We start from the raw sequence: 25,595 nt of genomic DNA, 5'->3' as shown, positions 1-25,595 counted from the left end.
CTAGCGCGATCGAAAAAGAGCGAGACGGGACAAAAGAGGACGCCTGCCGATTTGGAAAAAAAACGACACAATGAATGGTAAGATCAAGCTCGAGTGCAGATTCGACGAATGGCGTTTCACCGCTGCTGCATCCTGGCGTGACAGTGGGCAAATAGCTCGATTAGCCTGGGCGCTTAAAACAGCAGAGGAGGGAAAAGGTGTAGTTTGATTGGCTGGAGGGCGCTTTGACTTGGCCCCATGGCTGGTGATGATTATTGGGTGTGGATCACCCCAGGCCTAATATTAGCCATGCAGTCAGTCACTGGCATGGGAGAGTCGTAATTGGGACGCTGGACTGGGAAAAGAGTGAGCATCTGCTGGTGTTTTTTACTCTCTTCTTTTCCTTTTCTTCTTTTCTTTATACATCTGCATATTCGCAAGCGAGAAACAAGAGAAACGAGACTTTTTGAGAGAAGTCCCATTGTTTCATTTTACGCAGCCCTGAGACCCCTCCTCCTTGTTTTGCCAGCGGCTCCGCGACTTTGAGACACGAAACGTGTGACGAGCGTCCCACCTGCGACAAGCTTCTTCCCTTTGTCTCTTTTTGCAGGCGTTTCTTTTCGGTTGGGCGCGCTGCCGAAGGAGATTTGAGCTTTTCCAGCTGCTACTACTGCTACTACTATTGATTTGATTACTTGAAGGAGGGAGATTTTCAAGCCCCGTACGTATTAGATCTCATAGACGATTTTACCCCATGTATAGGGGAGCTGAGGCTAACTTTTGACCTGTTTTGGGTCCTGTTTGATTAGCCTAGCCTAGGGTCTGAATCTCTCTTTACCTTTTCTTTCGGCGCAGCGCAGCGTTTCTTTGAACTCTTCTTTTCCTTTTCCTCTTCATTCATTTCTTTTTGGTGGTTGTGTGCGACTTTGCTACGCTCTTTTTTTCTTCTTCCGTATACTCGCTGGCGGGTGGTTTTTCCAATCTTTTAATCAGGTTCTCTTTTTGACGACTTTTTGAATTATATCGCTAGCGATATTTTTCAATTGTTTTCCGATTTCGCGACAACTGTATAACGCTCATCACGACGATATTTCATATTTTCAATCTCATCTGCCAAGAGAAGCAACAACACCACCTACAACAACATACATCATATACTCTCGCCACATAAAACCAACCCGATTAATTCACCTCCAAAATGGGCAACAACCTCTCTTCCACTTTTGAGCCGGACCTGTCCAAGGTGGTCCTCAGCCCGACCGATCGCCGCGCCGACATCATCCTCGGCGTCACGTGGCTGGTTGTCATCTACATGATGGTCATGATCTGGACGACGTGCGCGCTGGTCGACAGATGGAAGGGCCCGCAGGACAGGATACATGTTGGAGGCGGGCGCGTGTTGATGGCGCTAGTCATGTCGGCGGCGTGGCCGGCCGTGGTGGTGTATCTGGCGATGGCGAGTGGATGAATTGGAATATCGATGACGACAAATGAATGGGAAACTGGAAGCTGAACTGATTGGGATGGCAAAGACTACTGCGAGGAAAGGGTTAAAAGGAGATGAGCATTGTACGTTTTTTTGGTTTGGTGGTTGATGGGATATCCAAAGGGGGTGGTTACAGGTTTGATACCGTGCCACGGGCTGGCAGTTGTGTCTGTTATGTCTTTTTTATTAAAAGGAAAACAAAAAATAATATCGTGGTATATTGCAAATGCCGCACAACTCTTACACTACACTTGTTCTCTACTATCTTAATCGTACATGCCGAACACATCCATCTATCCAACCAGCGTGTTTCGACGGCTCCTGTCCGAGCGCATGTCCTTGCGCCCAACAATGCTCTCCAGCGTCTGCGCCAACGCCTTTGCATCGTATCTTCCTCCCTTGCCTTGCCCATCTTTCGGCCCGTACAGCCTCATCGTGTCGATCCCCAGCTGCGCAAACACCCGCTTGTCCACCGCGGGACTTTTGGGTCCTTCAATGTAGATAACGTGCGTCACGTACTGCGCATACTCGTCAGTGCCCGGCCGCGACAAGCCTCGTGAATCGGCGCAGGCGTTTGCAATAGCAGCGACAAAGTCAAGCCCGGAGAAGGGATTGCTGGAAGGCCCCGTCTCGCGATCCGTCGTGCCGTTGAGAAGGAGGATCTTGTTGCGGATGTGCGGGCTGGCGATGGCCTCGCCGACGCCCTTGAGGATGAGGTTGGGGATCAGCGAGGTGAAGAGCGAGCCGATGCTGTAGATGACTGTGCTTGCGCTGCGGATGGCCTCGAGGACGCGCGGGTTGGCGGGGATGCGGATCTCCTGGCCGTAGGGGTTGATGTACCAGATGCGGGCGATGCGCGACGGCAGGTCTTCCTCGTCTTCCTTGGAGAAGGTGATGGCGGGCCGGCGCAGGGCGGGCAGGCTGCCGGGGAGGTTGGCGTCCTCGATGGTGTCGTGCTCGTCGAGGTCGTGGTTTGTTGACAGGGCCGGCGTGGCGACTCCTGTGTTGACTCCTGTGCTTGGATTTGGTAGAGGCACCGCAGCCGTGGGCGCACTGGGATGCGAAATGTCATTCTGGCCCGTGATGACAGTCCCGTCCGTCAAGCCCGCCGCAATGTGATGCGCAAAGTTGGTGTTGAGCGCCGGCAGCACCGCCACGCGATCCGGCACCGCGCAGATGGAGCTCAGCAGGTAAATGGCCGCCTCGAAGCTGCCCGTGAACAGCCGTGCGCCCGTCAGGAACAGGTTGCCGATGCTGGAGCCGGAAAAGTCGAAGCGGCTGCTCGGTCTCATGCGCTTGACGACCTCGAGGTTGAAGCTGTTGAAGAATGAGCGGATCAGCTCGCGCTTGGGCGAGCTGATGTTGGTCCACAGCGGGTGCGTGCCCTCGACGATTTCGAACCACTCTGCGCGGGCGGAGGCGTAGATGGTGGGCAGGCGGTGGTTGAAGAGGTGCTTGATGGCGGTTGTTTCGGGCTTGCCGTCGTTGGGGATGAGGCGGACGAGGCGGGAGCGGACATCTCCAATGCCTGTAGATTAGTTAGACGAATGATATTAATATGAATTGATATGAAATGTGAGTATAACCTACCTGGCCCCCCAAACACGCGGATAATCTCGCTCGTGCTGCCGCCATTGTCCGAGATGGGAATCACGTAGCTCAGCGTCGCCGCCGCATTGGCCGCTCGCACGCCTTCAAAGACGTCGACGAGGCTGTTAGTGGCGCTGCCGCCTGAGAAGACGACGATGCCGGACTTGGGCTGCGGGCTCGGGCCGGGGCTGGAGGAGAGCCTGGAGAGAGGCGGCCGCGATGCCGGAGCCGGAGTCGGTGCCAGGAGGGCGGCTTGGGGGTTTATTTGCTGGGCCATGGGTAGGATGCGTGATTGGTTGATTTTCTTGGGTTGTCTGTGGTCTGATATTGAAGTTGCAGTAGAGATGCAGCAGCAGCAGGTGGTTTGTCCTCTTTTTGTCTAGAGCTAAATGATGCTTATCGCATTCTCACTTTCTGCTCATCCAGCACTTCTTCTTCTCATTCCCGTCCAGCTTCTTAAATACGACCGTCTACACATGGACAAGTGTCCTGTTGAAGCATTGCGCTCAATGATGATGCCTCATACGTGTCATTTACGGGCAACTTAGGGAGCAACAGAACGTGTGCTGCGTTTCTGACGAGGCTGATGCGCAGAGTTTAATTAAGCTGGGGACTGCACAGCCGCTGACTTCTCTGGATGCAGTAAAGGACAGCAGTTCAGTATACGCGGATCTAGTCTCGTGCCAAGAATTTTGGTCTAAGAAATTGATTTCCCTTTAGTTGCATAGTGCTCTTTAGGTGGATTTCTGTTTTCCTTGGAAATGCTGTTCAGCTGTGTTGGAAGTTGAGATTTCAGTGGTGTTGAATGAATCGAGTGAAGCTCAACTCTAAATTCAGAAGCCAGTCATCAGCCATTTAGCTTCTATTCCACTTTGAATTTAAAACCAATTCAACCGGCGCCGCTTAAGACGCCGTCGCCGAATTTTCCAAGCAATTCAGCTCTCCTCGCTGTCCGGCGAGCAATTCACACCGGCGCGCATTATTAACCACACTTACAAATCTGCCTCCATTGGTAACCTCCAACGGCCTGGAACGCCCTACCTATCAACTTCCAGGTTGTCTTCTTTTGAAGCTTAGAAACACGCCCGAGGCTTTAAGCACAGCGAGTCGTCCTATTGGTAGATGTTATTGTCACGACATTGTCTATATTAAGCCTAGGCTCTCATCGGAGCTGCTTTCATGACATCAGCAGCGCAACTAATTTTTTTCGAACAACTGCAGAAAAAAGTAAAAACTGACCTAGCTGTAGAATTGAAAGCAAATGCCCATCTCTTCTTTGTCCCATTGAGTACATCCATTTTGGCAGATGGTGTTTAAGCCACTTTTGCCCAATTGGGCAATTGCTCATGCCAGGCACTACGCTCGATATGAGTGACTGCGCATGATGCTCATGTAAGTGCTTTATATATATTAGGCTACGATCTCTATGAATTGCCTGTTTGCCAAACATTCATTCCCTCATCGTAACCAAGAAGCTAGATAGAAGACCAACCGTGCTCGTCTACATCTTGGACAAAAGCTTTTCTGCAGCCATATCTACTAGCCGCCAACACAGTCACAATGGCTTCCGAGCAAATTCCCAAAACCGTCAAGCATTGGAATATTGAAAAGTTTGGTGGATTCGATGGGCTCAAGTTCTCCGAGCAGGCCCTGCCTGAGTTGGGCGACGCTGAAGTTCTAGTTAAGCGTATGTGAGGAAGCTCTTCGATATCTATTTCCATACAAGAGAGAAGAGAAAGTGAAAGCCTTTAAAGGGAGCTATTGCTAATGTTTATTGTTCTACTACTAGTGGAGGCAGCTTCTCTCAATGTTAGTCAACCGGCAACATCGTCCTCCTCAGCTATTAATTTACAGTGCTATAGTATCGTGACCTCACCCTTGCCAGGGGAGAATATCCTCATGGAAAGAGAGAAAACGTCATCCCCGGATCCGATGGCGCAGGCACAGTCGTAGCCATCGGCAAGCAAGTGTCTCGCTTCCAGCCCGGCGACAAAGTCGTCTCCACGTTCAACCAGGCATACATTGGCGGAAACCTGAATCCCCAGACGTTCAAAACCAGCACCGGAGGCATCCTCGACGGCACACTAAGAACGTACGGCGCATTCAACGAACATGCTCTTGTCCGCGCGCCGTCAACTTTGACAGCTCGCGAGGCGTCTACGCTGCCCTGCGCCGCATTGACGGCCTGGAACGCTTTATACGGATCCCTCGACCACGTCGTCAAGGCCGGTCAATGGGTCCTTGTCCAGGGCACCGGCGGCGTGAGCATCTTTGCCCTGCAATTCGCCAAAGCCGCCGGCGCAAGAGTCATTGCCACCACCGGATCTCCCAGTAAAGTCGAGACCTTGAAGAAACTCGGCGCCGACCACGTCCTCAGCTACAAGGACGACCGCAAATGGGGCGAGACAGCGAAGAAGCTCACCGGCGGCCGCGGCGTCGACATCATTGTCCAGGTGGCCGGCGTCAACGAGATGGAGCAGAGCATCGAGGCCATCCGGATGTGTGGCGTCATCACCATCGTCGGCTTCTTGGCTGGCCGGTCGGGCGAGAACGAGATGAGCTTCCAGAGGTGCCTGGCGAAGATGTTTACGGCGCGGCCCGTCTTTGCGGGCAGTAGGGTCCAGTTGGAGGAGATGATTGAGGCGATTGAGGCGCATCCGGATGTGCTGAGGCCGGTGATTGACGAGAGGGTGTTTAAGCTGGAGGAGCTTAAGGAGGCGTATGAGTACATGTGGTCGGGCAAGCACTTTGCTAAAGTGGTGATTGAGATGAACTAAAAGCACAGCCTCAAAATAGAGTAGCGTAATGACAGAATAGTGATAATGATGAGTAAAGAATATGGCCTGGTCTCGGAAGGCGGCCTGTTCAACGTCGAACAACTATTTTGTTGAGGATGAACCCTTGCAGACCGTCGGGATAGTCCATGTAGGCAAGCGTTCGAGACCCATTGTGTTGGGATCAAGACATGCTGTGCTGTCGAGCTATTCGAGTAAGTTCTGTTACGCAGCAGTAGGCTATGATATGGATGGATGAGTAGAGACTCGGATAGATGTGGCCACCCAGACATGGCCGTCGCTATCCGCTGCCTGTGACCTATGGCAAGTCTGACCATATGCATCGCCTATTCCGGCATGATGTACTCAAGCAAGACAATATTTTAGTTCATACATTCATCCGAGTTGATTCTCACTTTCGCATTGTCAAGACCGAGATACTCCGACATCATTATCGTATGCACCTCGGCACTGCAGTTAACCTTGTTTTTAAACTATAAAACTGTTGCCTCCTTATTTCGCCCTAATCCGAATCATCTGACCAACCACTAATGTGCGGCGATGCATGTGTGCATGTAGGGGGCACGGCATTGTCCAGTCTGCATCGTTCTCTCATAGAGGCAGCCATACCGACTGAAGGAGGGATACACCGACAGAGGCAGAACCGAGTTTGTGCCATCATGACTAAATTAAAACATTCAACCGGTCTCGGACGTTCAGATTGAAACATCAATCACTGTGTATTGCCGACTTTGTCTGCAGAAGGACGGATGTGATGATATCAAAAAGTTTGCCTCGCTGGCGCTGTTATTATTTCATTAACTAAATTACCAATTAATGGAGTCTGTCCATCGGTATATGTATGTATATGTGTGTGTATCATAGTAAAAGGACCGTGTCATGCCATAAAAAGAATTCGTTGCCTTCCTTGCCCATTTATTTCCAGAATGCCATGCCCCCCAGATAAAAAACAAATTCGTAATGCGTCGTGTCAATATGCCTGTTTGATGCGTGCCGTGCCCACAATGCGTCCGAGTTGATACTCATGAAAGCAAAAGGAATCCACCTTTGAGTAGTGATTAAGGAATGAAAATGATGAAAAAATGCTGGTTAAAGTTGCGGTGTGGACGGGGACCCTCTTTAGTCCTTGTAGTCGCAGGTCATGCTCCAAGCCTGGTAGCCGACGGTGTTCTTGGAGCATTGTTGAGGGGTGAGGACTGTCTTGCCCTCGGTACATTTGAGATCGGTATAAGCCGTCACTATGAATTATGAATCAGTAACCAAGTTCCTAAAAGCACTTTCAAAATAGGGAGAAGCAGTGAAAGAGAGCTGAAGAGATCTTACAAGTGCAGCCGTTGTTGATGTCGGTCAGGTTAAGAGAATGAGGCACGGCGCCGTTCTCCTCATCATTCAAACTGTTGCATTCGCCGTTCTTGAAGTCGTCATCAATGACAGTCCAGACACCGAGGTTGCCGGTGAAGCAGTCCTCGCCGCTGTAGAGACGGAAATCGGAGACGTGGACGTTGCGGGGGATGAAGAGGGCGTTGGAGCCAGCAATCAGAGTGGCAGCAGCGGCGACAACTGAGAGGAAATGCATCTTGATGGAGTTTTGATAGTGAAGTAATGAGAAAGAGGAGGAGTAGGATTGAAGATGAGGGGTTGTTCTGTTAGTGGTAGACTAAGAGTATAGTTGAATAGTAGTTGTTTTTGCTGTTGAGCAGATTGGAGCTTGTTCAAACGATGCTTCCGGCTACTCTTTATACTTTGTCAGGCTCCGCCAAAGGCTCATCTAGATCCTCGATCCGGACAGGCCCAGGCGAAGCCGATCTCTGACGAAAACAATCAAGAGGGATACGAAAAGCACCACGACATTCGAAGATAGTGCAGTGGAGCGGCGCAGCTGCAGTGTTCCTCCCGGATACGATGTCTCTGACCTCGAGCCATCTCCAAGTCCATGTATGTAGGCTATCCACCTAGAAGCCTGGGTTTACCGAGTCCACGCACTGTACGCAAGGGCCTCAAAGAGCCCTTTACCGCATCACCCCATCTGATTCAAAGACATGATTGAGCTGGAACAATCATACGACAAGGCAGCACGACTCGTTCAAAGCTTCCAAGTCACAGTGCGCAACACCAAAAGGCATCATCCCCGCGTGACCCCAAAAAGCCCACCAAAAGTTGTGCTGAGCTTCAACTCCTCTTTTCATAAAACTGACAGATAGAGTTCGAGTCCAGCCCAAGCACCGCCGATCACTGATCTCATGCTAGACCCCCAAAAATAACAGAGAGGCTGGCGTCTGTTTGCTCCACCGTGTTGCCGCTGCAGCTTTTTCGGACGCCTCGGTGGCGAGTAGCTCGACCGAAAGTTGCACTTTGTGCTCCGTGCTTTGTTCAAGGCCGGTGCTTTTTCTACAGCGCTTTGGTTTGTTTCTTTTCAATGACTATTACTGTACGGAGGCGTCGTCATGGGCGGAGTTGGGGAGCTCAAGGCCCGCTGGAGCCTTTGACATCATCGCCGCAGAATCGGGCCATCGCCTTGCGGGTGCTAGTGCTACTATGTATAGAGAATCCTTACGTGACTTGTTTGTTGATCCTTGCAACCTGTTGAAGTAAGGAGGTCAGTGCATCTGGGGACTCAACACCATCTGCACAGACACGGGGTTGAATACGAAAAGCACGCCCGCAGACAGGTTTTTCATGATCATGATGCAGAACGAAAAAAGAAAACAAAGAAACCAAATCATCGTATTCAATTCCAAGGCTCGGCATTCCCGTGCATTTTGCGCCACTGTGGTGTTGTGCAACCAACGGCAGCACAGCCGTCCGTAGTAGTCAACCACTGCCGATTCATATCGTATACACAGGCTGGGTACGAAACAAACAGTAGCAAACCATCACGAGAAAGCGCTCCGTATACCGGAGTAGAATGTCCCCTCACAAAGAGAAAGAAGAATGGAAAGTTCCACTGCCAAGAGGAAAAAGCAGTGGAAACCGGCATTTCACCCATGAGAGCCAAGGCCGAGACTCCATGCCATTGTGGCTGCGGGTACGACTAGGGTTTTTCAGATCCGGGCAGTAGTGCATCGGCACTTTCTTCACGTGGTCTTACACCTCGGTGTGCGGAGGAAAAGAGTACCTAGTCTAGATGTTGCTGCGGACGTGGCATCAGAGGATACGCATCTACAGTATGTAACCAGGTAGTATGTGAAATGAACGATCATCTGCCTCGTAACGTGAAGCTGACATCTAAATATAGTGTGGTGTTTCCATGATCGGTCTGCATTTATTTCCACGTCATGGCATGCTCCAGTGTGGAACTCTTATTACGTGTTCGAGAAACAGAATAGGGGACCTTGTGGACATTGATAATGGCAGCAAGAGGGTCCAATTATACACCCCTTACCTCGGCAGCTCACAAATGACACAAGAGGTTTTCGCTTTAGGTAAGCATAAAGGATGTATACAAATTGAATTAACGTGATAATGCGAAAGCCAATGGCTGTATCTAAGCTACGTTTATTCGCTGTATTATGCGCAGTGGATCGTATCTTGTATATATCCTTCACCGCATTATAAGTTTTGAACTGTTGCTCAGCTGTAGTCTAGGTTTAGATCCAAGAGTAAGGTATAAAATGTAGAGTCATATACTATTTAATGCCTTCCTCGCAGTTAAGAAGACATTTAGAACAGCAATTGGCTACCTGCACTACACCCCACGAGGATCTATTTTATTAGTTTAGTACCAGCACCGTATACGGCTATTAATCTGCTGCTTGAGCAAAGACGAATGGAACCAGTCTTAGTGTTATAGCAAATTGATGGCTTAGGTTCTCTGTCATAGAGATTTGTGTAAGAAGCTATAAGCGCTTGCAACCAGTCGAGAATTGGGCCAATTCTTCTCGTACCAAACTAACAAAATAGATCCTTTTGGGGTGTAGTAAGTGGAAATGGAGCATCAAGCATACGTCTATCAAATCGGCGGGTAGCAAGACAACACCAGCAATACACAAGCAGAAAAGAACATGAATATCTTTTAAATAAATAATTGCATACATTGATATTTTAGCTTCTTATTCCTAGTAACATCTGCTCTCTCTTCCGCTGATTTGGATAATGTTCAAAGGGCCTACGGGCGATTCACAAGTGTCCATTGAAATGGCGTGGGGGTGCTGCAAGTTCTGTACGAAGATGAAACAACTAATAACAACATGGGTAAAAACATAGCCTTGGAATGGTAAAGATGAGAGCTCACTAACGGTGCGTAAAATACGTATGGCAAACATTTGAGCTGAGAAAATTGATAACACATCGTTTAATGATGCATGCTATCACGAATAGACATATCTTTGGGTGCCTCTCAACACCACTATTAGCTTGATCTGGCGGCCGACGCACCAGTAAGCCTTACCATTGAGCTGGTTTATAGCAGTGACAACGCACCTTATTACCCCGCAAAGAACGCCTTGTTTTTCATCGCAGCTGTATGGGTAAATATGCCTATTCAGCAGCCCATTAATTTCCTGTTTGAAATAGCTTGGCAGGTCGTGCAGCGGCTGAAGCCGCAGCAACTCTAAAATGGACGTTGATTCGCAGCCCATCGTGCAGCATCTATCTTGATAATCCGAGGGTGTAGAAACATTCTTGAATTCGATTGGTAGCCTTACAATAAACTGCCACGTATCTGTGACTCTTATAACGCCTCACTAGACTCGAGACTCGAAGCTCGCTGTAGACAACCAGTGGCTTGAGCCGGCCATATATTTGGGAACTGACGGCCATGGCATTTATCACTTGAAAGACGAAAGACCAAACCATTCTCAACATCACAATCACTCTATTCTGCACCGCCCGCTGTGTTAAACAACTCTTGTTTCTATTTTCCCAGACTCAAGGTTGGACCACTTTGTCGCACATCCAGCTTCCTCATGGCTCAGCAGCTCGAAACAATTGATGAAACCATCACCATCAATGGCAAAACCGGGCAGTACACCGGATCGGCATACCCTATCACTTCTCCTGGATGGAACATCATTTTCGGATACGATCCTCATGGAAGGGGTATATTGAGATACAGCGACGGCAGCGTCTACGATGGCCAATGGGAGCATAGCAACTACTCAGGATCAGGAAAATATACTTCAAAAGACGAGGAGTATGTCGGATCATGGGTCGACGGACTCAAATCAGGCCATGGGAAATTGATTACAAGCGACGGGCAGATTATCTATGATGGCTGGTTTGCAAACGACAAGAGATCCGGCGCCGGCACCCTCAATTACGTCCAAACAGGCGTCAGTTACACGGGCCAGTGGAGCAAAGACGTGCCCAGTGGGAAGGGCACTTGGAAATGGGCAGATGGAAGTTGGTGGGAGAGCACATGGGGAGGATCCAATGGTAAAACTGCCAGCGGTAGCGGGAGGACGCGCCGTCTTTTCGCGAATGGCGACCTTTATGAGGGAGAGACGACTAACCACGAGATGACTGGCACGGGCAAGGTCACTTTGTCGAGCGGCGAAGTGTATCGCGGCCAGGTGAAGAACTCCAAAAGGCATGGCCAAGGCAGCTTCAAGACATTGGATGAGATGCTGTATGAGGGGAAGTGGGTTTATAATAACAAGTCGGGTCGCTTCAGAATCACTGACCTGGCGAAGGGCAAGGTGAGGCACCGTAATTATTGAGCTACAAAGGATGGTGATTTGGCTTCTTTATGCGAGGTTTTCATGTTTGTATCAAGGCGTTATCTTTTATGGATGAAATGATGTTTAGCCAGATAGCATGTATATCTTTGAGAGAGCCTTGAAAGCGTGGATAAACGAAAGTTTGTTTCATTTGACTTGTGTCTGTATAAACTGTTCAGTGGAATTCTCAATATATCATTAGCAGCAGAAAGCGAATATTAACGATGGTGCCTTAGACTCATCGTGAGGGTACCGAAACCGCATAACTGAACAAGTTTGGAAAACGCCGAGCGTGAGAGCGAAACTTGATAAGACAAGTTAGCGCATATTTTAGTAGACAGCTGAAAATCAGCGCTTGATACGAATAGCTCTTGATGTGACGAATAAGAAGCCATCGCAACTCCATGGTGTGGTTGCATGCATGAGACTGCAGATGTCTTAGTATACAGATGTAGTCTGGTACAATCTCTGCAACTCCGCATCTCAATTGCGGTTGCATTTCAACTGATGCACATACGTCATTTCCATTTGATAGGATAATATTCAATCACAATTTCACTTATGTGATTGAAGGCTACAACAGAGTCGCTGTATGCAGTATATGTATCAACGTTCGATGAAGTCGGAATCAACTTGCCTCTTCTGCATATACTAAATCTTCAACTGCGCGCCTATCAAAGATGGACTTTTACGGTACTGCTTCAACGGCCGTTGGGCAACTCATCCAGGTGACCATTTTCATCAAAGGTGTCATTACCGACATCAAAGAGTTTGAAGACAACTTACACGATATCCAATTCAAAATCAACATTCAGCTTGCGACACTAGAGTTCTTCCGCCGGCGTTTCGTCGATAGCAAAGATGCATTGATGCTCCCTGGCCGCAGCTCGGAATTTCTCGTGCAGACAGTTACCGATCTTTTGCTGACGATGACCGGGAAGCTAGCAGTTTATGAGGCTTTTATGAGAAAATACGACATTATAGATGAGAATGGCGGCGACGAGAAGACCGAAATTGAGGGTCCACCAGAAGGAGAAACAGACTCAAAAGTGTCGTTCCTAGAGAGAGCTCGGGCAAAGTTCAAGACGCTCAAGCTCAAAGGCTATGACTGGGCAATCTTTGACAAGAAGAAACTTCTTTCAGTTCTGCAAGACTACAAATCAGACACGGATAGCCTTCGGGGTATGATGCAGCACTTTTCACAGGAAGCCATATACAGCTTTGTTGAGAGCTCTTCGTTGAAAGGCACTGGTCTGGAATCGGTGATCAAACGACAGAAGTTGGCGAAAATTGAATTGCCTTCAGATTTCGCCGAAATTGAAGGAGAATTCGCTGAAGAAGGAGTCGCGGCAGAAAGGTTTCAACTGGGTCGCTGGAACCACCAGGGATCGTCGACACAAGTGATAGTCGAGCATCACGAGTACGAAGACCAGCTTCGATCCGACGACTTGGACGAAGATGAGGTAGCCAAGCTGAAGCAACCCGTCAAGACACTTGCCTGGCTGCTTCAAAACTCGTCCTTCCGCGAAACAGGAAAGGAGCTGAGCGAAGAGCAGCCGGTAATTTACTCGCTGCAGTGTCTTGGATATAAGGACGATATAAAGGCGAAACGGATGACGTTTCTGTACAAACTACCCTCGCCTCCTGATGGAACCAGCTGGCGATATGATAGTGGAAACACACTGGCGACTCTACATACCCTAATTACCAAAGTCGATAAGAAGACCAAACGAGTGTTCAAGCCACCTCTTGCAGATCGATATAGTATTGCCAACTCGTTAGCATTGACAGTGTTAAACATTCACGGCTCGGCCTGGATTCACAAGAACATCTGGAGCCACGGAATCTTGCTGTTTCTTCAAGACAAGAACGGCAGCACATACCCCCTAGGCGCAACTACAGAAACATCAAGTTCCGCACCCATTGCAGCAACTACAAAAGACGGGGCAAAGCCCCGACTGCTCGCCTTCCTCGGCGATTGGGGCTACTCGCGCCGCATCGACGGCTTCACCGACATGAACGTCGACTTCGATATCGAAGCAAACCTATACCGCCATCCGGAACGCCAAGGAAAGCCAAAACGCCAGTTTTCCCGCATCCACGACATATACGCCCTGGGAGTGGTCCTTTTAGAAATAGGCCTCTGGCGCACCGTCTCCCAGCTCTTCGACAAGCAGATCAATGAAATTCGGCAGACGGCGGAGACGAAGCTGCTCAAGGCAAAGAATGTCACTGCTACGCTGACGGGGTTGGCGGAGAAGGAACTGCCAAAGGAGATGGGGGAGAGATATGCCTCTGCGGTTTTGGCTTGTTTGACGGGGGATTTTCATAAGGAGAGCGATGTGGATTTGTCGTTGGACATGAAGGAGAAGGTAGTTGATGTTACGGCGTTGGGGGTCAAGTTATAGAATACTGGCAAATATGAAATGAGACATGTACAATACTTTATTCTCAGAAAGAGTCACATCAATTTCTCCGAAATCGGCTTTGGCAGATGCAGAGCCGCATCGATGTACTCATACATTACGAGTACCTTGCAAAGAAATAGAGCTAATGCAAGTTCATATCCTATTTCGTCTTGCCGCATGAGACTCGCATGTGCTTGGTAGTACTGGTTACTCTGCCTCATGTGCTGCTTTCGTTGTTGATGTGCATGGGTTCATACACGCATGTATACAGTCTTACTCGCACGACCATTCTGAGCCTCTGGTACTATCTGCTTCACAGCAAATTTAACCCTCCCCAAGGCTTTGAGTTACAAAAGTCAGATAACTCCAATAAGTCGGATATACTCAAACTACATGTGGCTATAGTCGTAATGTATGGCTATTACTCATGGACAGCATCATCAGCCACACAGGGAGCAGAGTCCCAAAATGCTGAGATCTCAGTCGATCTGGGCCAAACATCCGACATCTCAGTCAATCTCGGCGAATCTTCTGCAATCTCAGTTAACCTAGGCGAATCAACCAGTCTAGTCGCATACATCACAAACAGCGGCGTCATCGAATCATCTGCCACAGCAGCAACAAATGACATCAAAAAGCACATCGCCAACAAAGCAGCCCTCAGCTCACCTTACAACCTCTTATCCCTCCTCGCCACAGCGCAAGACAAACAAGTCGACTTACTCCCCATAACATGGGACGAAGCGACCTCCGACCGCGGCGGCCAAGCCTCCATCAGCCAGTCCTTTTTCAACGAAAAGCTCAGCTACGTATTCAAGCGCCTCCACCGAAACTTCAAGTACCCAGCCGACGAGATCATCGCCCTCAGAGCTGTCATTTCGGAAATCGTCGTGCTGGGACACCCTGAGATTCGGGGTCATCCGAACATCGTGCGGCTAGTGGGCGTGTGCTTCGAGATTGACGCGCAGACAAAGATCCCGTGGCCTGTGTTGGTGCTGCAAAAGGCGGAGCATGGGGATTTGAAGAAGTTTATAGAGTCGCCGCGGGGGAAAGGGCTGAGTCTTCAAGAGAGGCTAGATTTGTGTATTGATGTAGCTGCTGCGATTACTCTTATGCATCGTGAAGGTAAAAGTCCCATTTCTTGTCATTGAATGGGTACATTAAGAGACTGATAATATCGTATTCTTAGGCATCATCCATGGAGATATCAAGCCAGAAAACGTCTTAATCTTTGCATCCGAAGCAGACAACAAGATCAACACAAGAGTCACAGACTTTGGATATTCCACTCTCCACGCCGGCAACTCATCAGAAGCGCAAATCAGACTCCCCTTCTCAGTACCGTGGAACGCTCCAGAGACAGTCGCAGACCGCGACCGTTTATTCTCTGTTCATGACGCAAAACTGACCGATATCTACTCTTTTGGGATGTTATGCACATGGGTGCTCTTTCACGACTCTTTGAGAAGCACGATGAGGTTGTCGAGCATGAAGAACAGTGGGCGGCTCATCCAGTCTATCCAAAATTGGATTCACAGAGTAGCTGGTCTTGACCCGCTTCAAAGGAAGAGTCTGTCGAATTTCTTCTCTTCTGCCATTGCGTTTGACCCGAAACATCGGCAATTGGATCTGCAGGAAGCAATGAAAGGCTTTGCTCAGCTTGTGTAAGTCATTATGGCCATTGTCTTCCCTCTCTGGAGAACGATGCACATGTCTACAAATCGCTTACAAAACCGCTTCGAGTGTGCCACCTCTGGAAAACAACGGCTTCAGCACTTACGAAATGTACATGCCATATCTCGGCGTGCTTCCTCACCACAAAGACTTTGACGTCGAAAAAGCCCAAACAGATCACTACGCCAAGTCTAGCTTCAGCTTATACGATGCCTATTTCCCACACGAGTCAGCATTTGCGGGGGAAATCAGCCCTAATTTCAACGTAAGCATCTCTTAGCAACGCCATGATAACTAATTTGCAATCCAAAAGAAAAGAAAAGTTATTCAGCATCCCAGTTCTGTTGTCCAGCTGGATAACTTCAGTACATGTATTGTAAGGTATATGTAGCTGAGGCTACTGCTGCTACTGCTGGACAACAGAACTGGGATGCTGGATAGCTTTTCCCAAGAGTAAGCAGTAGATTGATAGCTAAAATCATCACTTAGATCCCAAAAAGCTACAGACAGCTGATGGGGGCAGACTACCGGCTCTGGAGCCACATTTTCAGGCTAACCAAGGCCAAAGCGGAATCGTCATCCGAGGACTCGCGCCCTTTTGCCTTTCAGACGGCCTTTTGCTACGCCGTTGGGTTCGGCACGAATATGGACGAATCGGAAGCCAGGCTCTGGGTCCAGCGGAGCGGTAGAGCCTGGCACGATCTCAGGGCCGAGATCGAGTCGTGCAAGGCAGACCTGACGCCCCTGGTATATAAGAACCTCGAGACAGATTTTTCGCCAATGCGGTACGTGAATTACTACGAACAGATGGAGCAGCTGGCAGATGTGCTCGAGGTCTACAATGCTGCTGTGCATAATACGGCAATGGTCCTAGGCGATAGCCACCCAGTGTACTTGCATCTAAGCCAACTTCGGGAGCTGCTACTCCTTCGAAAGGGGGACTAGAATAAAGACCACCATGGCCATTTTTCCCCCATATAGTAGTTGTACTACTGTTGTGTGGAGGAATACTGGGTCTAGCCTGGAAGGATCTCGAGAACTGCGGCTATACAAGAGATTCCACTTGTACTAGCGACTCACTTCGCTTAGGCTGGGAGCACTGCAGATGTACAAGAGCCCGATACGAACACGAAGTCTGTTCAAGAGCCTCATGGTGCCAGTTGCTCCGAAGATTGTCATAAATCTCGAGAATGGGCGGCTCGGGCCAGAAGCTGGAGGGTGCGACCCATCCCGTGATGAAGGTGTTTTATCACTGCCCAATACTGTCCATCGAACATAGCTTCGGCACAAGACAAAGGGGGATTGGATGAATCAGCTCAGCATAGCAAAGCCTAATGACTTCCTTGCGCCCTGAAGTAACGGACGTTTCGGAGACTTTGGTTCCCATGCAAACCCTGTTCTTGCCAGCCAACTAGCAGTTGATTTGAAATCGAGAATGGTCCATCTGCATGTCGCCATCATGTACTTGAGTGATAAATCGTGGCGATGATGTCGCAGTGCATATCGTCTCCTGGGATTGATCAATAGGCAATGCAGGAAGTGCCATCGTCGCCGATAACATGGTGTGTTACACGAGACACTGAAAAGCACAAGCGGGAGGCATAAAGTAGCGCATTCGGGACGGTTGAAGCCTATAGCTTATGCCTGTGTTGTAAATTGGAGTTCCGTGAAGAGAGCACTAGCCACTCGACGTTCTCTTTTCTCTCCTCATTGATATACTCGTAAATGCTGATGCTGATGCTGATGCTGATGCTGATGCCGATGTCGATGTCGTTGATGGCGTTGATATCCAAGACACGTGCAGCGTCAAAAGAACCCAGTCAGATCAGAGCCCCTTGTACCATGATAGTGTGCCTGCTATTAAGACCCCGTGTGTGGCACAACATCGCGCGCGCGAAAGGATCAACGACAACAACACCAGCAGTGATAACAAACTCCTGAAAATTTAAACAAGGGCCAATGGGTCGTTTTTCACTCTTTCAGCTGCTGCAATTAGCCAGCGACCAAAGTTTCGGGGCGCCGTTTTGAGCTTGTGCAGCCGCCTAACGGAATGGCGGCGAGGGATCGAAACGCCTTCGCGGATGACGATTGCGCCATCCCGGCGGTGCCAGTAGCCAGCCGAAGCGTGTCTACAGTAAGTCGAGGCGTATCGAAGAAGCGCCATGGAACTATCAAGGGGCTAGCCAGGCCTAGGAGGTCGTTTGAGAAAAATCGCTACCAGAGATCGACAATCGAAAAAAAAAGAAAGGGCTCGACCCCATGGGCAGCAGGAGGACGGTTGACAGGGCTCCAGTTTAATAGATTAATCTCAAGAGTCGAGCCAAGTCTCTGTAGTGCTCGTGCTAGTTGCAATAGCAGCACACCCTTATTGCGGATGAGCGTTGGTGAGCGTTGGATGGGGTCGAAACGAACGGCTATCGAGCAAGTTTCTGCACGATTAGGGAGGTGACTTTGCAAGCTTCTGTCTCAGGCCTGCATCAAAGCATGTCTCTTTGTGGAAACTGGCGCAGCGGGATGGCAGAATTAGAGTTGCAGTCGCCCAGACTGAGCCGGCGCCAGGGTTAAGCCGTCTGGATGCTACCGGGAGCAGCAGAGTGGTGTAGCAAGGCATGACGACGTCGTATGTAAGGAATAATGGCTGCGTGTGTGCTGGGACATGCCATCCATCGCCGTCACAATCATCAGCTGAGGTCAGAGCATTCAGCCAAGGATTGGTCATTGCGCCGGTCTCGTATCATCCCTGGCCGAATTCTGCTGCTCAGCGGCTGTCGGAGATTCTTGCGGTGCTCATCGAGGATCGTCGCGGCTCCTGGAGCTGCTAGTCGGGAGTCGGAGCCGCGCTGTTGTGCTCCATGGCGTCGATGGCGAGATCATCTTCGGCTCCGGCCAGGTGTTCGCAATTAGTTGCGGCGTTCAATTGGCTTATGTCAGGTGCGCTAGGGAGCACGTGAGCAGCACGCAAGGAGGCAAAAGTCGAGTGGAAACAAGAGCTAGACCTGAGAATTTGTTAAGATTTTTTTTTTTCTTAATAAGATTTTTTCCTCTGTTTTTCTCTTTTCATTGGGGCTGCTGGACTTTTATGACTAAAGAGATCCTCCGCTACACTGTTTTAGTGGCAGACCTCTCCTCTGGCTGTCACCCATCATCGGGTCGTCGGGGTGGGGCTTCAGAAACTCCCTGGCTCTTGGCAGCGACCTGCCAGCGCTCCCATAGGCTCCCCGTAGTGCTTCCAGCGACCCTCTGTAGGGTTCTCCTCCTAGCGCCCCATCCGTTAAGCTTTAGCGACAACGCACGCTGCGCGATAACGCCATTTCGGCCCCATAGCACCCAAGCACTGCTACAGCTAGCGGACATTTACTACGAACCCTTCTGGCCACGGCCCTCCATTTAGAGTCTGCTGACTTTGCCGCGATCATTTTTCAGCGTCCCATTGTAAATCGATCTTCGCCGTCTTCTGCCAACCATCATCCCCTGCCTGGATCCTCCTCCATCTCTGCAGTGCCGAGCACCCTATCAAACCGTTCTCTCTCTGTCCAGCTGCAGCTTCGTGTCGTGTGAGAGACTACAACGGCTGCATAAACCTTCGATTCGTCGACTCTTCCAGATCGCCGCTTATTCACCCGCCCAGATACCGCCTCTGGCTTATTTCATCATCTTCACCACCACCAGCGCCACCAGCCAGAGCTTCTATTCGTTATCCGCGACCCTCAAATCCGACTCGATTGCCAACAGCCGTGTTCGTATCCTCGCCAAACCCACGGACCCCTTTCTCTCAAACGCTGTGAGCAGACGGGGGCCCTTCAGCCAGGACGCAACAGCACGCCTTGGGGGTGGTGTCTCATACATACCAAGCTCAAGCACGCAATCGCCTTTGCCTGGCAGCGCATGAGTCGCCTGGCCGCTCGCAATCCCAAGTAACCTTTGCGTCGTGCGATAAGGCCCTCACCGCATATTATAACCATGGAGTCCCTGTCAACAGCCGCCGGCCACGAGCCGAACTCCCTCTCCTCCACTCCATCTCGATCCCATTATGAGTCTACCTCAATGGCTACTGCAGCTGCCGCTGCCTCTCTGACATCAACAACACCTTCAGCGTCACCTTCGCCTGCCCTCTCGACCTCCACAGTGACAACACTGCCCTCAACGTCCATCTCCTTCTCTGACTCTGTGCCTGCCTCCAACCCTGCCTCCGCGTCTGCCCTTGCCTACCAGTCTTCTTCCCATCCGCCATCGAGAGACAACTGTGAGCGCCGCCGCGAGGGCGAGGAAGAAACGCCCTCCAAAGGCCTGATAAAGATGCCCTTCGATCTCGCCGGCAAGACTCTCAGTCCCTTCCTCAAAGAACACATCCCCGGCCTGTACGCCCCCGTCGGGAAGAATCTAAAGAAAGAGGCCAACACGAGTCCCAGTAATGAATTGGTAAACATCAAAGACCCCAACACCAAGTACTGCTACCGTCATCGTCCCGACTCCAAGTGTCGTCGGGCAGCGGACGAGACCAAGATGGGTACCATTCAACGGGTAAGTTGCCACTGGAACCGCTATAGCATCCCTGCTCAACCTGTCTGACATGTCACCTTACTAACCAATTTTCTCTTCTTGCCTTGTAGGAGCTCAACAACCTCCCATCTACCGATCAAGAGGCCATTACCCATGTTTGGTCCCTGTTCTCAGCCGCGCCCGCCAAGCATCGCGAACTCATGCTGCAGGGCATCATCACCCAATGCTGCTTTCCCCAGCTGTCGACCGTCTCCCGCGAAGTTCAAGAGCAGCTCAAGATCGACTTCATCGCCACACTGCCTGTAGAATTATCCTACAAGATCCTCTGCAACTTGGATACTGTTTCGCTATGCAAGGCCGCGCAGGTCAGCCGCCGCTGGCGAGACCTAGCCGATGACGACGTCGTCTGGCATCGAATGTGCGAACAACATATTGACCGAAAGTGCACAAAGTGTGGCTGGGGTCTGCCGCTATTGGAGCGGAAAAAACTCATGGCCTGGAACCGACATCAACATACCGCACATGCGAACCCACCCACGCGCAGTGCCGAGGATTCGGCTGAGCCAGCCGCAGCTCCCGCTGCCCAAGGCTCCAACAAGCGAGCCATGGTGGTCCGCGACGACAGCGGCGCCAAACGATCGCGAGTACGAGGTTCACCCGTCAACGGCCGAGCGCAACTCGATGAAGAGCGAAAGTTTCGACCCTGGAAGGACGTGTACCGGGACCGCTACAAAGTCGGATACAACTGGAAGACGGGACGGTGTTCTATCAGGACGTTCAAGGGCCACGAGAACGGCATCACCTGCCTGCAATTTGATCACAATATCCTGGCGACAGGGTCTTACGACACCACCATCAAGATCTGGAACGTCGAGACGGGAGAATGCATTCGCACCCTGCGTGGACATACTTCGACGATTAGGACTCTACAGTTTGACGAGGGCAAGCTAATTAGCGGAAGCTTTGACAAAACCATCAAGATCTGGAACTGGCATACTGGCGAGTGCATCAGCACTCTTCAGGGCCACACCGATGGCGTCTTGTCCATCCATTTCGATGGATGCAAGCTTGCTTCTGGATCCATCGACAAGACCGTCAAGATCTTCAATTTCGACACCAAGCAAACCTGGACTCTGCGTGGCCATTCCGACTGGGTCAACCACGTGCGCATCGATTCTGCATCCCGCACCGTATTTTCGGCTTCTGACGATCTCACCGTCAAGCTGTGGGATCTGGATTCAAAGCAATGCATCAAGACTTATCTGGGACACGTTGGACAGGTTCAGCAAATTTTGTTGATGCCTCCTGATTTTGAGCCGGATGAGGATCCTAACGCTGACGTGGGGGATGCTGCATCGGCAGCTAGTGGGCGAGGCGATTCGCCGATGCCTTTGCCAGAGCAGGCGCCCGATAGCCGTACTGCGTTTGGACCCGGCTTCTCAAACCCTTCTCGTCCTCTGCCTCCCCGTTACATGCTCACAGGCGGCCTCGACAACACCGTACGACTGTGGGATGTTGCCACGGGCAAATGCATTCGCAGCATGTTTGGCCATGTCGAAGGCATCTGGGGCCTTGTCGGGGATACCCTCCGCGTTGTCACTGGTGCTAACGACTCCATGACCAAGATCTGGGAGCCTCGCTCAGGCAAATGCGAGCGTAGCTTTACGGGCCATGCCGGCCCAGTGACCTGCGTTGGTCTTAGCGATAGCCGAATGGCAAGTGGTAGTGAAGACGGTGAGGTTCGTCTATACAGCTTCGAGGGCAATAGCTTGGAGGAAAGGGGAACACCATCATAAACATTTAACAACGCCAACTTTCCCAATCTCGCTATCAAGCTATAACGACCTTTGCCAGCAGTCGCTGTTGGTTTACACGTTTCTTCTTCTTTTGTTTTTGGCACTTGATACCATATCAACAACTGTCCTAATCATGATTCCATTCTGGTTGTGTTGAGTTGATATTTTTTCATCTTTTCTTCACTTTGTTTTATCTTATCTCCGTTCACAAAATTAGACGGACGGGTTTTGGTTTTTGGGAAACTGGGTTGCGCGGGCTGCGCATGGACACGATTTCTTTGTTACAAAATACAAAACATAGAGCGATTTCTTCTGATTTTGGGCTGGTAAAAACAGCAAAAGGGAAACAATTACCCTCGGTGGGTATTTACGGACTTGGCGTTTTGGGAGACACGATAGTATGGGAGTAGATGATGATTTTTTGCGGTATATAGTCTGTATCGGTACGCTTGCGGCCCAGATATTTTGTTAGGATGATTGGCATCTTGTCGAAAACAATGCACATGATTATGAATATCGCGATCTCTACCTCTGTGAATTTGTTTAGATCTTAATGAAGATTTGATATCAATTGGTTCCACTGTTAGTTATCAGCTTCACCTCCAACTTGGCTACTGGTTGTATCTGATAGGACTGTATGTCAATACAAGCTTTCAATCTGGATACCTCCTGCCTATCTCATAAAGTGGCAAGTTTATACCAACAAGGTCACATGACAGACAGCATCAATATCACCTTCTTCCTCCAAATTCCCTTCTCATCCCAAGATAAACTCTTTCCAACATGGGCCATCGCCAAAAGAATCCATCTCATCGCCTCTTCCAATAGACCCAATCGCCACTCTTTCATAATACTCCCCCCTTGCCTTTGGCTCTACTAGCATCACTCGGTACCGCCATTCATGATCATCTGCGTCCATATCCTTGCCACCCGCTGCTGTCACATCTCTGGCCTCGCATATCAACAAGAATTCCCTTTTACATGGCGCTGCATTCTCTTTAAGCCATGCCGTAGGCACCTCGATCAAGCCGAGCTCGTCTCCTGACTTGCCAATAATGCCAAGCTGCTTCCCTGCCGGCGGGAGTCCTTCCTCTGGCCATGGTGTTTTGGTCTCAGCAATCTCAAACTCGGCTGATACCGTCCAGAATTGCAGGTAGCCAGAATATGGCCGCGTGCTAATGACATCAAAGTAGTATTCCTTGGGTTCAAACTCGGTCAGAATACGTGGAGTCGGCTTTGTCTGAGAGCAATCAAAAGGGAACCGCTTTCGAATGGGTCCGCCATGGAAGTTTTGCCGGCTGTCTGCAGAGCCTCGCCCATGCTTGTGTACAAGGCTGCAGCGCGTGCTGTGAGGTCCGTGTCGATGGTACCAAACGATCCAGGTTCGATGTTTCAGGGCCTTACGGATGGCTTTCATATCGCCCGTGTACCAGCTCCACATACGAGGGAAAACGCCGCCCTGCCAGCCTGACCATGACCAGCTGGGGGCTTCCCCGCGGCGAGTTGGCTCGTTCTTGAGCGGAAGCGGCTGCCATAAGAGGAGCCAGTCAAAGTACTTGACTGCCAGGCCATGGCATATGTCGCAATTCAGCTGCATCCGAATCTGACGAGCAACGCCGGCAAAGGCGTTATAGATGTCGGACTGTTTTGTCAGCTGCATCTCTGAGTAGTTCTGTATCGGGCCTTCTACCCCATCGCCGATATCGTTGCCCTCTCCGGCGAAACTTGGTGGCCGTTTCGAGGAAATGACCGACTCATCGTCCCACGTGTCTTCCTGGAACGAGATGCCGGACGAACATTGAAGTGAGACTTGGCCATTGGCAAAGGTAAGCAGTCTGGTGGCGAAATGTCTTTCTTGATATCTAAACGAATGTCAGCCGCACATATGGATGAAGTAACAGTAGGACACTTACGTCCATCCTCTCTTGTAATAGGGAAAGCTCGCTATGCTATCTTGTGGCTTCTGGCGATAAGCAAGTCGAAACCCCGGCGCAATCTCCTCTATCGGCTGCTTCAACTCTCGGGTGCCGGGCCGAACCCCCGTTATGCCCGAGTGGGCGCTTCGACTGCCTGCGGCACAGATGACGATGTATGCGGCGCCATACACATAGTCCATCATACGAATAGCCCCCATCTTACCCGCCATAATGACCTCTTCTTCGCCAGTCATATTATCTATGTCAATGGGATCCTGGTAGATGCAGAGGCTATCCACCCAGAGATAGCGAATGCCAATCTCCCGTGCCACCATCATGGCATCCTGTATCGTGGCAGGGATCTGGCTCCATATCTCCTCCTGGTCGAACGCACCCGGCCTCTGGAGGACGGCGAGATTTTCGGATGTCATACAGAAGAACGGCTCCCTCCCCCAGACGTAGCTAAGCGCGGCATAGCGAGGATTGCCGCTAGCACGGACGAGGCAGCGGGCTTCAACGTCAATGAAGCGGAAGTCCGGAATTGCTCCCGCAGGATCAGTCCATCCCATCTGCTTCATATTCGCACGGTTCCCGCAAGCCTTGGAGTGATTGATTTCGCAAATGGCTAGCCAGCGCCGGACAACTTTAAAATCAATACATTCGGGTTGCATCGGCCGAGGGAGGAAGCGCTGTGCCTTGGCTGGAGCTTCGCTGGGGAAATCGTTTGCAAGGAGCGAGATGTCGGGGAAAAGATTCATCTCGTCGATGTCGAGAAACCCTCCTAAGCCGGTGCGTCCGTGTATCTGCAGAATACGAATTTCGCTGCGGCGATTCCACGGCATATTCTGGTCACTCGTGCCGGTGGTAGCCCAACTCATCTGAGCTTTAACTGGTGATCCATCGCTGGCAATGTTTGGCACCCGGTCTCCGCCCATAGCCAGCAGCACCAGTCTGCAAAAGGGGCAGTTTTTGCGTCGTCTCAAGTCCTTGACGTTGCCCAGCTCGATGAGCTTCGCATCAGGCCGTTCATAGCCACCGTAATCTGGATCTTTGGGCCATACTATGAAGCGATTCCTCTTCAACCTGAGGAGCGAGCAGTCATGGCAGAGCTCATCCCCGGGTTGCACATGCTCCGGGACATGAAGCAGGGGAAGGGGCGGTGGGATTTCGGCGAGCACAAGCTCATCATCGGCTGAAAGGTCGTCGAAGTCGCTCTCGGTCAACCAGCCTTCGTCCGGCGCCGAAGCATTATCGATATCGACTTTGTTGCCCGCCATCTTCTTTGGAGACGGTATCACTTCTGCCCTTATAACGCGGCTACTTGTTTCTCCCCGCGAGTTACTTCAAAAGACCCTTTCAGGCATTCCCTGGTGCATTTCATTTCTTCACACATTCTGTTACTGCGATAGACCTACAATTCATAAGGAGGTAGCGCAAGTCAGGCTATTGAATTGATTGACATGATAGATTTGCTGATACGGTTGTACATATCTCTATAATCTCAGTAGGTGCAGCTCTTCCCCGCACTCTCAGCTATCGTCAAATCAACAGACGCCAGACTGTTCGAGCTATCCCAATTAGTTCAAGAACGCCGAACAGGACGGAGCTGAACCTGCAAGCACTCAACAAGTCGGATCCTCCATTTTGAGGTTTGCACCGAGCAATTGACTGTCCCCTCTACTGTAGCTCGGACCGCAAACTTGGCCCCCAGACTTGGTTCGTCAGATTGCGGAAAGAAACAGAGTGGCGCGCTTATACTGAATTCATATACCAAAGTGGATTTGTGTGTCACTT

The 25,595-nt window shown here is 50.4% G+C and overlaps 9 protein-coding genes across 9 annotated transcripts; 6 read left to right on the top strand and 3 right to left on the bottom strand.

The window, feature by feature from the left end:
* Positions 1-1,177: 1,177 nt before the first annotated feature.
* On the top strand, positions 1,178-1,473 carry TGAM01_v201264 (hypothetical protein; the record flags this gene model as incomplete). The annotated part of the gene is made up of 2 exons (XM_018805493.1): positions 1,178-1,314; positions 1,368-1,473. The coding sequence occupies 2 exons, from the start codon at positions 1,178-1,180 to the stop codon at positions 1,471-1,473; spliced, it is 243 nt and encodes an 80-aa protein (XP_018661402.1).
* Positions 1,474-1,758: 285 nt separating this feature from the next.
* On the bottom strand, positions 1,759-3,332 carry TGAM01_v201263 (hypothetical protein; the record flags this gene model as incomplete). Its single annotated transcript, XM_018805492.1, has 2 exons — positions 1,759-2,993; positions 3,056-3,332. The coding sequence occupies 2 exons, from the start codon at positions 3,330-3,332 to the stop codon at positions 1,759-1,761; spliced, it is 1,512 nt and encodes a 503-aa protein (XP_018661401.1).
* Positions 3,333-4,615: 1,283 nt separating this feature from the next.
* Positions 4,616-5,832, top strand: TGAM01_v201262 (alcohol dehydrogenase; the record flags this gene model as incomplete). Its single annotated transcript, XM_018805491.1, has 3 exons — positions 4,616-4,742; positions 4,845-4,864; positions 4,918-5,832. 3 exons carry the CDS (start codon positions 4,616-4,618, stop codon positions 5,830-5,832), a joined length of 1,062 nt encoding a protein of 353 aa, XP_018661400.1.
* A 1,137-nt stretch (positions 5,833-6,969) lies between these two features.
* Positions 6,970-7,426, bottom strand: TGAM01_v201261 (hypothetical protein; the record flags this gene model as incomplete). The annotated part of the gene is made up of 2 exons (XM_018805490.1): positions 6,970-7,088; positions 7,174-7,426. The coding sequence occupies 2 exons, from the start codon at positions 7,424-7,426 to the stop codon at positions 6,970-6,972; spliced, it is 372 nt and encodes a 123-aa protein (XP_018661399.1).
* Positions 7,427-10,754: 3,328 nt separating this feature from the next.
* TGAM01_v201260 (hypothetical protein) lies at positions 10,755-11,507 on the top strand (the record flags this gene model as incomplete). Its single annotated transcript, XM_018805489.1, has 1 exon — positions 10,755-11,507. One exon carries the CDS (start codon positions 10,755-10,757, stop codon positions 11,505-11,507), a length of 753 nt encoding a protein of 250 aa, XP_018661398.1.
* Positions 11,508-12,187: 680 nt separating this feature from the next.
* On the top strand, positions 12,188-13,915 carry TGAM01_v201259 (hypothetical protein; the record flags this gene model as incomplete). The annotated part of the gene is made up of 1 exon (XM_018805488.1): positions 12,188-13,915. One exon carries the CDS (start codon positions 12,188-12,190, stop codon positions 13,913-13,915), a length of 1,728 nt encoding a protein of 575 aa, XP_018661397.1.
* Positions 13,916-14,154: 239 nt separating this feature from the next.
* On the top strand, positions 14,155-16,534 carry TGAM01_v201258 (serine/threonine protein kinase; the record flags this gene model as incomplete). Its single annotated transcript, XM_018805487.2, has 4 exons — positions 14,155-15,040; positions 15,105-15,579; positions 15,659-15,854; positions 16,079-16,534. The coding sequence occupies 4 exons, from the start codon at positions 14,155-14,157 to the stop codon at positions 16,532-16,534; spliced, it is 2,013 nt and encodes a 670-aa protein (XP_018661396.2).
* Positions 16,535-19,549: 3,015 nt separating this feature from the next.
* Positions 19,550-21,885, top strand: TGAM01_v201257 (F-box and WD-40 domain-containing protein MET30; the record flags this gene model as incomplete). Its single annotated transcript, XM_018805486.1, has 2 exons — positions 19,550-20,110; positions 20,200-21,885. The coding sequence occupies 2 exons, from the start codon at positions 19,550-19,552 to the stop codon at positions 21,883-21,885; spliced, it is 2,247 nt and encodes a 748-aa protein (XP_018661395.1).
* Positions 21,886-22,642: 757 nt separating this feature from the next.
* TGAM01_v201256 (hypothetical protein) lies at positions 22,643-25,078 on the bottom strand (the record flags this gene model as incomplete). The annotated part of the gene is made up of 2 exons (XM_018805485.1): positions 22,643-23,747; positions 23,799-25,078. The coding sequence occupies 2 exons, from the start codon at positions 25,076-25,078 to the stop codon at positions 22,643-22,645; spliced, it is 2,385 nt and encodes a 794-aa protein (XP_018661394.1).
* Between the last annotated feature and the right edge of the window lie 517 nt (positions 25,079-25,595).

Source organism: Trichoderma gamsii (genome assembly GCF_001481775.2).
Source record: "Trichoderma gamsii strain T6085 chromosome Unknown Scaffold_3.2, whole genome shotgun sequence".
In the NCBI taxonomy this organism is placed as follows: Eukaryota; Fungi; Ascomycota; class Sordariomycetes; order Hypocreales; family Hypocreaceae; genus Trichoderma; species Trichoderma gamsii.
Note: the sequence above shows the minus strand (reverse complement) of the source record. Positions and strands in the feature narration are given on the sequence as shown.